The following is a 10,194-nucleotide window of genomic DNA, read 5'->3' as shown; positions in this document are numbered from 1 at the left end:
GATATCTAGGCATTCACATCATTCATCTCATTGTGTAATAATATTCAAGAGCTGAAGGTAGTGACCAGAGGGTAATTTTTGAAGCAACTGCTGTAATATACTGCCACCTCTGTTAGCACTGAGCAGCATTTTTTTTTACAAACAAGTCAGAATACAATGAATGTGATGTTATTCAAATGCAAAATAATAATTGAGGAGGTATTCAGCAGTAAAGCTAAACCCATTCACTCCTCAGGTGTGCTACATGTAGGACGCCCCAAGTGGACAAGTAAAAATTTCTGGTGTAAAACAGACCCCTTTAACTAAACGATTTTACACGTCAGTGGGGGTCCCCTTGGGCCTTAAAGGGGTCAAGTCTCCCTCCCAGAAGTCAATGAGTTAATTCCTTTTTTCCTCAGAAATGTTCCCTACAGAGTCCGGATTCGTCTAGCTCGTAAGAGGAATGAAGATGAAGACTCTGTTCACAAGTTGTACACACTTGTGTCACACGTCCCTGTTGTGTCATTCAAGGGTAACGTTTCCTTTCCTTTTTAGTGTACACCTTTGTGTAACGTCTCAAAATATTCATAATAATAATATATATAAAGGATATTACACGGTGGCGAGAAGATATGAATTAATTTTTATGTTCGAGTGGCAAGAACAATATCTCACGAGTGAGCGAAGCGAACGAGTGAGATATTGTTCTTGCCACGAGAACATAAAATTCATATCTTCGAGCCAAGGTGTAATGTTCTTTTTATTATATGGAGACTAAATATTGATAAATTCCGATTTTATTGTGTTTCAAAGTAGTCAAGTTTTACAAATACTGCTGGGCTTTATAAAAAAGGCGGGAATCGTGACGTCATTGAACGATACGACACTCACAAAGGTGACATACAGAAAATACGCCACTCGGGTCCCGGATGAAGTGGCGTATGGAATCTACGAGTGGTTTAGTTCCCAGTAAAACACTCTCCTCCATATAATAATAAGGGCTACATTTATCTTATTGCAGTAGTTTGCTTCTATTGTCATATTGCATCCACATTTCAAGAGGAACGCCTACTTGCTACAACTGTTAATAAATGATACAATTCCTACACAAAATAATTAATACTAGCAGTATTATTCAGGATTAGTGAGGTGTGTTCAACTCCTATTTTGATATTGACGAGCCATTTGAAACTAGTTTTATATTTTAGGGAGAGTCGTTTTGAACCCTTTTCTAGTATTTTCTCAGTAATGAAGGTATCATGCTGTAGTTATTTTGATTGTAATCTTCTTGCTAATAATTTTAGAGCAGTTTTCAAAATGAGTGTCTAAAGTAATTACGTGTTTGTTGTCCAAATGCTAAAATCATATGGCATCACTATCAATACCCAATGGACATCCCACGAGACTGACACAATTAAAATGTGTTCTCCTCGATTTATTAAGGTGATGGGATGGAAAAAGACCAAAAAAGAACTGTTTTTTTCCTCTGTTGTTTTTATTCTCTTCTGCTCATTTTTTTTTTCTTATAAACTGTAATGCTTATCCTCAGTTTTCACTTGTCCTATTCTAATGTGGCTTTGGTGAAAACTGGACTAGCCAGCCACTAGTGGAGGCTGACCTTCTCGAGTCAACAAAAGGAGCAACTGGAGTGAGTGCTCTAGTTTGGCTGTCAATCACTGACTTGTTCTCCCTGAAACCACCTCCCACTAGCAGGGCAGAGAAGTAATGTAAACGCATTTAGGTATAAATAAAAGTATTTTGTCATCTGGGAGTCATAAGGATTACTTTGCAAACTCCAAATTCAGTAACAAAACATTCCTTGTAATGTCAGAAGGGCTCCACCTACAACCTATCGGCCAATAATGATTAATTTTGATTTGATGTTGCTTAATGGTCAAATTAAAATATAACTTGTTGTTTACTTTAAATGAGAGCCATTGATTTAAAACAAGAGAAAATAACTCCCGTCTGTTAGAGAGGCTTATTATTATTTGCTCTTTCTTTTAGGTCTGCAAACACAGAAGGTGGAAAGTGAAGATTAAACTTGTGTATAAAAATAAAATTGACAAATCAACAAATATTTGTAATTTTATGTTGTTCTCCCTTGTTTAAAATAATAATCGTTAATAATCACAATGTTGTTCCGCTTTCTCACTACTGGTTTTTCTTTTCTCTAGTGGTTGTGGATGACAAGGCTAACAATCCTCTCCTGTCCAAATGATTGTCTGTCGTTTGCCTTGACTTCTGTTTGGTTAAGCTGGCCTTAAATTTTAACTGAGTTCAAATTTCATTTTCAAATGAAAATTGCACAAGACTACCAATTGAAGGGGTCTCAAATTTTCAGAGACTGCTGGTCTCATGTAATTCAGTCTAAATATTCAGAATGCAAACTTCTAGGAGGATTGAATAAAAGGGGATAACCTTATGCTAACAAGGAAGAGTAAATTATTTTTGTAAGCAAAGATTCCCCTCAAATTAAGCTTGGTAACATGGCCTCAGAATGGCAGCATAACCATGTATGATCTTTTTTCGATATACATGTAGATGTAAACATCTTCATTTCTTGAGTAAACAGAGACAAGTTGACATTACAACAGTTCTATACAAATACCTCAGTGGTGTCATTCAAAGGCCACGTTCATAAGCACGTAACCATCAACTGACTTATTATCTACTTCCTTTGTAAAACGTGCAGAACACTGATTTCCAGACATTGTGGATGTGCACATGTGTAATATGTTTTCATCCAGAGTGGGTAACCTTAATCTTGAATTAACACTCAGCTTTTAATGCAAATACCATTAAGGTCAAAAAGTTACATAATTTGACCCCTAGGATTGAGACTTTAGACTTTACTCTGTCTAATGTCAGATGATTTTACTTGTCAATGGGGGCATGTCAATGTGTTACCTAATTAACGAGAACATTCACTCAAGAACTATGTCCTCTTTTAACACTCACCCCTCCCTGTACCCCCAACTTCCCCCCAAAAGTTACTGATAACTGTAACTGGTACATACTATGCTTTCAAAATTCCTTTTTAGGTTTCAAAAGTGTATTGCACACTCAAAAAATTCCAAACCCATACAACAGAAAATTATTGATAAACCTAACCCATTCCCTACTTAGAGTAACATTTCTTCCATATAATGTCAGACAATAATGTTATTTTACTTGTCAGCGAGGGATTGTTCAGGGGCCCATTTTTGCCACTACACTGGACTAACACTTTAACTAAATATTTGGGACGTGTCCTCACAGCCAATTATTTTAGTACCAAAATAATCTCCAAATGGGAAGGTATAATTATTATAGTATATTTTGAGTGAACTGCAATGTCTGTCCATTCGACCTGTTCTGTGACTAGGAACATAATACAGTTCATTTAAGGGTGACGTAGTTTTTCAGTGAGTGATTAACCCACCAACTCCCAGGGGTTCTCCATTGACAAGTAAAATCGTCTGGCGTTAGACAGTAAAATACTAAGTCTGGTCAGTTTGGACGTCAAAGGATTAAAAGATGGGGAAAAAATCCCTAAAAAACAGGTTCTTTTATTCTTGGAATTAGTCCCTGATAAATACAAGTATTGAGCTCTTCCGTTACACAGGAATTCAGGTAGGTATTAGTAAGGATGACAACACGCTCTGGTACCTGCTACTGGCTAAAAAAATATCAAACATGGCACTTCTTTCACAAGAAATTATTTCTACCTGGTACGTTAGTATTGAGAGTGCGGAGTAGCCTTTATCTGTGTTATTTCCTTTTCTGAAATTCTAAATTAAATAAAAATCCATGTGCCGTACCACAGCAATAATAATTTGAAAGGGAGGGAGAACAGCTTTCAATATTTCTAAAATGCCTATAGGATACTTTTACATGTGTTTTGTGGTTGACTCATAACAGTTTATTTACATGTCTTTTGGTTCGATATTTAGTGCACCATTCATTTTGACTTCTTCAACTTTCTTTCTTGCTCATTCATCAATGAAAAATGTTGTTGCAGCAAATATTAGGAAGACAATTCCACCAATGATAGTGACTGAAAAAGAGAAAACAACCGTAATGTGTTAGATCATACCCTTTCAAAAAGCAATCATAATGTAGGATAATATTTAGTAAGTGCAATCACCCCAGGTTCACCTATGACAACCACAATGTAGTGGATGCATCTTTGATGGACATGAAATTTAACTCCACCCTCTTTGTGAATGGTTCCCTGGTTGACTCATGTCTGTAGTTTTTGTTAACCTTATGTCATGACCGCTTTCTGAATTACCTGTTCGCACAGATATTCTCTGTGCAATTAATCTGCCTCCAATAACTGCTAGGCCAGTACATAAGGAATGTCCTAATATTCCACCAATTGTCACTCCTGCAACATTCTGCCAAGAAATCAAAATAATATTTGGAGGACAATGGATTTCAACATTCTACATTCAGTTCCATTGAATTCTAACACACTATAAACTGGATTTTACTCTGAGGAAAACATATATCATCTACTGCAAATTCCCTTAGGTTCCAAAAAGGAGTTTGTATATTGATCAGGTAATAGTGTATAACAGCTCACTTTAAAGCAGACAGTAGGTCGACTGTCGGCCAACAGATTACCTTGGAAGAAAACTGTTGACTGACTGTTCATGGAGGTACACGTAAGCTGTTCTTCACTTTTACCCTAAATTGTTCCTCCAACCATTTTCTCATTTTTAGTTTCTTCTTTGTTACTTATTGTTTTATTTGAAATCAATAATACATGAAGCACCCAATTAATCCTCAAGCACTTCCACTTAGTGTGGTTCCAATTAAGGTAAAAGCTCAAACAAGATGAGAAGTACGATACTTCATTAGCCCTGATGTGGTCAGTCCCTCAGTCTGGAAGAGAACACACCTCTCTAGAAGCAAGCAAAATGGTGGCAATCTGGGACCTATCTCCCCATTCTGCCAAGAAAGTCAGTGTAAATGCTTGGAGTAGTATTGGTGACAGAATGCCAAAGAACTTGTTATGACTTTTTCCACCACGAATGATGCCAGTTTCAACATCTTGAGTGATAGTGTCAGCGTCTTTTTCCAACTGTAAAACAAGATTGATACAATCATCTTAAATAATAATTTGTTAAAAAGGAACAATTTATTGTAATCCCTTAAATCTCTTTCACCATGTTAAGGACTGACAAGTATATGGAGATCAAAGATTATACATTCCCAGTAAATTCAAGCCTAATTTTAAGGTTCATATCATTATCTTTTAAACTTACACTATTTTGCATTGTTCAGAGTCCCAAATACTCATGTCAACAAATGCTCTGAACAGTTGATAGAATACTTCAAAAACTAATAATTCATGAACCCAACAGCTTATCAAGTTACCAATAAAACTTCATATGCATTATGAGCTTTAACCTTTTCACTGCCGGGAGCTTCCACATTGATGAGTAAAATCGTCTGGCGTTAGACAGAGTAAAATCTGCAAGTGTCAATTTGCATTTTTGGCGGTGAAAGGGTTCAACCCACTAAAACACTCCTCATTAGAATTCTTTATATAAAGAATAGTAATAAGGCCTGGCTTGTATTTTTTGTATGCATATATTTTCCTCTCACAATTTGAACCAAGCAGAAAGGTCTCTGATGAGTACCTTGGTCGGGATGAAACGAGCTTCGTAAGACTAACCACAAACAATGCATTTTTAAAAGTTGTTGGAAAACACCATGGAAAAAGATTTGAGCACAAAACAAACCTCGGCCTCTTTCTTTTTTAATTCAGCTTGAACTTCCTCTAATTCTTCTTGCCCTTCATTAGGATCCATTTCATAGCCTTCTTTCAACATCTTAAGGCCAAAAACTACAAACAGTGCTGTTGATATGTACAGAGTGTACTTGCGAGGAATCACTGTTGTGGCAAACCCCAGAACTGCTGACAGAACAGTCATCAAACCAAGAGCGCACATGGCCCCACTAAACACCACCAATCTGGAGTGCCTCATGGACATAATTGCAGCAATAAAGAAGGTCTTGTCCCCTAGCTCTGAAACAATGATGACTGATAATGATGCTAAGAAACCATGAATAAAGTCAAGGCTAAAAATGCTTGATGATATGCGATTGATAGGTGTTTCCTTTGATATGGAACCATGAAGAACAAGATCCTAAAGAAAAAAATCATCACAGAAAGATGTTGCAATAATAATTAAAGATGACATATAAGAAAAGAACATGTACAGGAATGCCATTCTTTCTTTCTTTCTTTCTCCTTAGCAGCTTGAGCTAGTTCAACCTTGTTCGCATTAATAATTATTATAATTATTATAATTATTATTATCAATAAATGTTGAAACATAATAATTACGTAATTATTACTGGTACTCATCACCTTCTACTGGAATTTAGGGTATAACACATTTTAAACTATGGAAACTTGTTGGACAGATTACAGCTTGTATCTATTTCCTTCAACTTCTTTCAACTACAAAGTTTTATGGCTGTGCACTATCAGCAACATTTTTCTCCTGCTACTTCATTTTCAATGAGCCCCCTGTTCCTAAACAGTAGTTGTACAGATTATTCAGATAACATGGACTGCACAAAGGTTACTATTTGATTTGCAGAAGTCTATAGTATTACCCATTTATTGTAAGAAATCCAGTAAAAGAGTTATATGATAGAAAGAAGAGTACGACCAATACTGAAGTACTAAACTATCCAAAAGTCAGGATGAATTCAGAAAGAACAGAAGGTTCACAGATGCAATATATGTTTTGCGACAATTGAGCAAAGCAACAACAGAATATAACCAATCTCTGCAAGTTGCATTCATAGAACAACAAAAAGCTTCAATATGACAAGCTATAATCTCTCCCTCAAGAAAATGGTGTCTACAGACAATAATCTAATTTAAAACCATGAAAGAGATCTTGGCCAACACAGTAAACGAGAAGTGAAAACACAACTAGACAGAGATAATCATGAGATCTAATTCTCTCCATCACTATTCATCACATCAACTAAGCTCTTTAGTTTAAAATGGAAAAAAAATCACCAAAGAGGAATGTGTTGTCTCAATTGGTTGATTTGATTTGATTTGATTTAGATTTTTGATTTACAGACTTTGCCAGTCAAGCTGGCAGAGCTCCCCTTTTTTTACCCTTCGAACCATGATACAGAAAACAGACCACAACACCGGGAACTACGTGCCCTACTCTTAGCGACAAGTGTGTGAGTTCTTTTACGTCGAGACTGTGAGACTAGAGACTGTGTGTTTATTAAGAAAAACATTGCAGTTAAAAAAAAACTGAATTGCGCCTCTTTACAAGTAAGAGATATAAGAAATGATTTAAAACTACTACTATTATAAAATTACAAAGCGACTACTCTCAGAAATTACTTAAATGCTTCCCTCGCACTCTTAACTATGAATGAATTTGCAAATCTATTTGTCTTCACAAGAGGCGTGGCAAACCTCCTTTGCCTTCTCAGCTCATATGAGATAGAAACTGAGGGAGGCAGGAGTCTGGTAATCTTAAGTCCCACAGGATTATAGACATTAAAGAGTTGTGAGACGGGACCTCCCGCTTATCGTCCTTATCCGAGAAGACTTGGAAGTCTAACCATTTGCAGATGTAGTTACAAAGGTAGCACTTTCTTCTCAGTTATTTAAAGACCCTGAGTGTTGGTCCGGCCGGAGTTGAACTCACGACCTCCCGCGTGACAGTCCGGTGCTCAACTAACTGAGCCACCGGTGCAGTGATGTCACTACAGGATAATTAAATTCGGGGAAAAAACGATATTCAAATGTGAGACAAAAATCTTAGGTTTTACATAGTAAACAAATCTGGTCAGATGCAATCAAATTATATTACAGGTGTATTAAAATTAGCTGTGTTATATTTAACGTGCTAGCTATTGATCAGAGAAAAGCAAGTGTACACAGATCTATTTTTGGAGAGTATTAGGTCCCGTTATCATACGTGGAACAAAAACTGTGTGACCACGAAATTAAAGTTCTATAAACTAAAGAAACTGGTGGGTTCGTAAATTAGTTACAGATAGCGCGGGCAAGCTTGCAACGTTTTGTTGAATTGATCAATTATCTGCTTTGTCAGCACCTAGCGATTCGCACGGAGCTGTTCGCACAGGAAAAGAGAACAGGTTGTCTTACCTCTTTATCTTCGACTGGCTGAATAAACGACACAGAATCCGACGTCTTGGAATCTTGAACATCTGAGCCCCTTAGTACTTGACCAGCAAGGCCTTCCAGTTCGTCTGGAACTGCAGCGCATCCACAAGTTACGCGGCACATAAAAACTATAGCAATTAACTGAAATAAATTAAAATGTTCGTTACGATATCTCCCCATCATATACCGGTGAAAAGAGGATATTTCAACGCTTTTACTCCCGGTGGAAATTGTTAGTAGACAGGGGTGACAACAAATTGAATCTTTAGGTAGCGGTCAGCGGTCTCGTTATTAAATGGTAAGTACCTTATGTATTCCTTATTATAATTTATATAATAACCAAATCAATGCGCTCGCTCTGATTGGTCAATCAGCTATGTTTTATTGTGTCCGTAAACTCATGGAAAAATCGCGCGTCTTCTGAATTATTATATAATCGCAATAGACCACAGGTTTCTATGGTTTATAGGCATGATAAACCACTTGAGACGAATTCTTCTCGTGTTCTACCAACATCCCGCGAGGTTTATTCTGCCTATAAACCATAAAAACTTGTGGTCTATTGCTTAAGTAAATCTAGGCACGGGCACCCGCTTAATACGGACACCCGTATATAGCGGACAGTTTCGTTTGTCCCGACCAAAATATCATATATTTTCTCCAAAATTTACCCGCTTAATACGGACACCGGTTAATGCGGACAACGCACAATTCGCCGTTTCCCAAATCACAAAGTCTGATATATCGTCAACCCCGCTTTGCGCTTGAACGTACGGTCTAATTTTATTGTCACAATTATGTTCAAAATATGATATGTTTCTGCGGGTTAGTACGACTTTTTTACCAATAAAACAGAAGCAAACTATAGAGTGACATGTTTGATTTTGATCAGTTTGTCTTTCTTCCGGTGTTTGACCCCTGTACTTTTCATGGCCCTTCAATAAAGTTTTCTCCCTCCTGTTACAGTTTCACTTCCTTGGCTTTTTGCTGCAGTCATTGCTCGTAGCCTTCTTCCTCTTTGACGGCCTTGTCGTGTACAGTTAAAGTTGAGAAATTAAGCAACGTACGTTTTCCAGTGGAAATGTCTGCTGTAGTTCCGAACGTTTTTTCGGAGAGCCAGCCTAATACGGACTCCTGGATAATACGGACAAAACGGTGTCCGTATTAACCGGGTTGCATTGTAGCACTGATAAACAGTTAGGTCTAAGCACCCACTTCTAAAAAAGGGTTAGCTTTCAATAACTGTGATTTAGAGTTAGTCTGCAGTCTGCGGTCTTCAGTCTGCAAGTGCCGGGATCCGCAGACTACTTTGACAATGTTATGACGAAATTCATGATCAATAACAGGACAGACGCATGAAAAACTGACATTAATTTGTTTTTTACAATAACAAAAAGGCAGAGGGGTCAAAATTAAGTCAAAACACGAGAAGAAAGCGAGACAAAAATGAGAGAAACTTCCGTCTGACGCGAGCAATATGGCGCCATTATCGCATAAATTATAAATTTATGTGTCTGTCCGCTTATTGACAATAAAGAGCGTGAAAATTTTTGCAGTCATTCTAAAACAGTGCTTATTTCCCGTCTCAGGGAACGCGCGAAAAAATGGTCCGAATCGAGGAAAAAGTGAGCTAGAGAAAAACACCGATAGTACTCCTTCTCGCGCTCGCTTTTTCCTCGATCTGTACCATTTGGAACTCATGATGACCTCTTGCAGATAAAGGATGCTTCATTTTGAATGATGTAACATTCGGCATGAGGCAGACAATTTATGTTAACCGACATAGCCGCAAAAAGGCTCCACTAGTAAATGTTTTCGTCCAATTTTGAGCAGGCGATAGGATTCTCCGTGTCACTCATAACTCAGAAAAAGCCCACATGCATTAGTTTAGTTATCACCGACATTTTATTGAGAAGCAAGCTCTGATTGGCTGATACATTGAGACAAAAAAAATCTTTATTCATCCTACTGAAATGAATAAAATGGCAAAATGTTCTGTCTTTAAGATTTTTTTTGCTTCGTACTGGCTTCGTGGCTAAGCCTCG

General features: G+C 37.3%; 2 protein-coding genes across 2 annotated transcripts in view; one reads left to right on the top strand and one right to left on the bottom strand.

Moving 5' to 3' along the window:
- Nucleotides 1-2,057, top strand: part of LOC138014958 (large ribosomal subunit protein eL31-like) — a 4,001-nt gene extending 1,944 nt beyond the window's left edge. The window contains exons 3-4 of the mRNA XM_068861851.1: nucleotides 399-511; nucleotides 1,987-2,057. Of these exons, the coding sequence (XP_068717952.1) occupies nucleotides 399-511; nucleotides 1,987-2,021 (148 nt within the window). The 3' untranslated portion in view covers nucleotides 2,022-2,057. The remainder of the gene's footprint in view (nucleotides 1-398; nucleotides 512-1,986) is intronic.
- Nucleotides 2,058-3,514: 1,457 nt separating this feature from the next.
- On the bottom strand, nucleotides 3,515-8,428 carry LOC138014957 (putative divalent cation/proton antiporter TMEM165). Its single transcript, XM_068861850.1, has 5 exons — nucleotides 8,132-8,428; nucleotides 5,715-6,122; nucleotides 4,868-5,050; nucleotides 4,256-4,361; nucleotides 3,515-4,018 (listed from the first exon to the last, which is right to left on the bottom strand). Exons 1-5 carry the CDS (start codon nucleotides 8,330-8,332, stop codon nucleotides 3,954-3,956), a joined length of 963 nt encoding a protein of 320 aa, XP_068717951.1. The 5' UTR covers nucleotides 8,333-8,428; the 3' UTR covers nucleotides 3,515-3,953.
- Nucleotides 8,429-10,194: the final 1,766 nt, after the last annotated feature.

The sequence above is a fragment of the Montipora capricornis genome, chromosome 9 (assembly GCF_036669925.1).
Source record: "Montipora capricornis isolate CH-2021 chromosome 9, ASM3666992v2, whole genome shotgun sequence".
Lineage (NCBI taxonomy): Eukaryota > Metazoa > Cnidaria > Anthozoa > Scleractinia > Acroporidae > Montipora > Montipora capricornis.
Note: the sequence above shows the minus strand (reverse complement) of the source record. Positions and strands in the feature narration are given on the sequence as shown.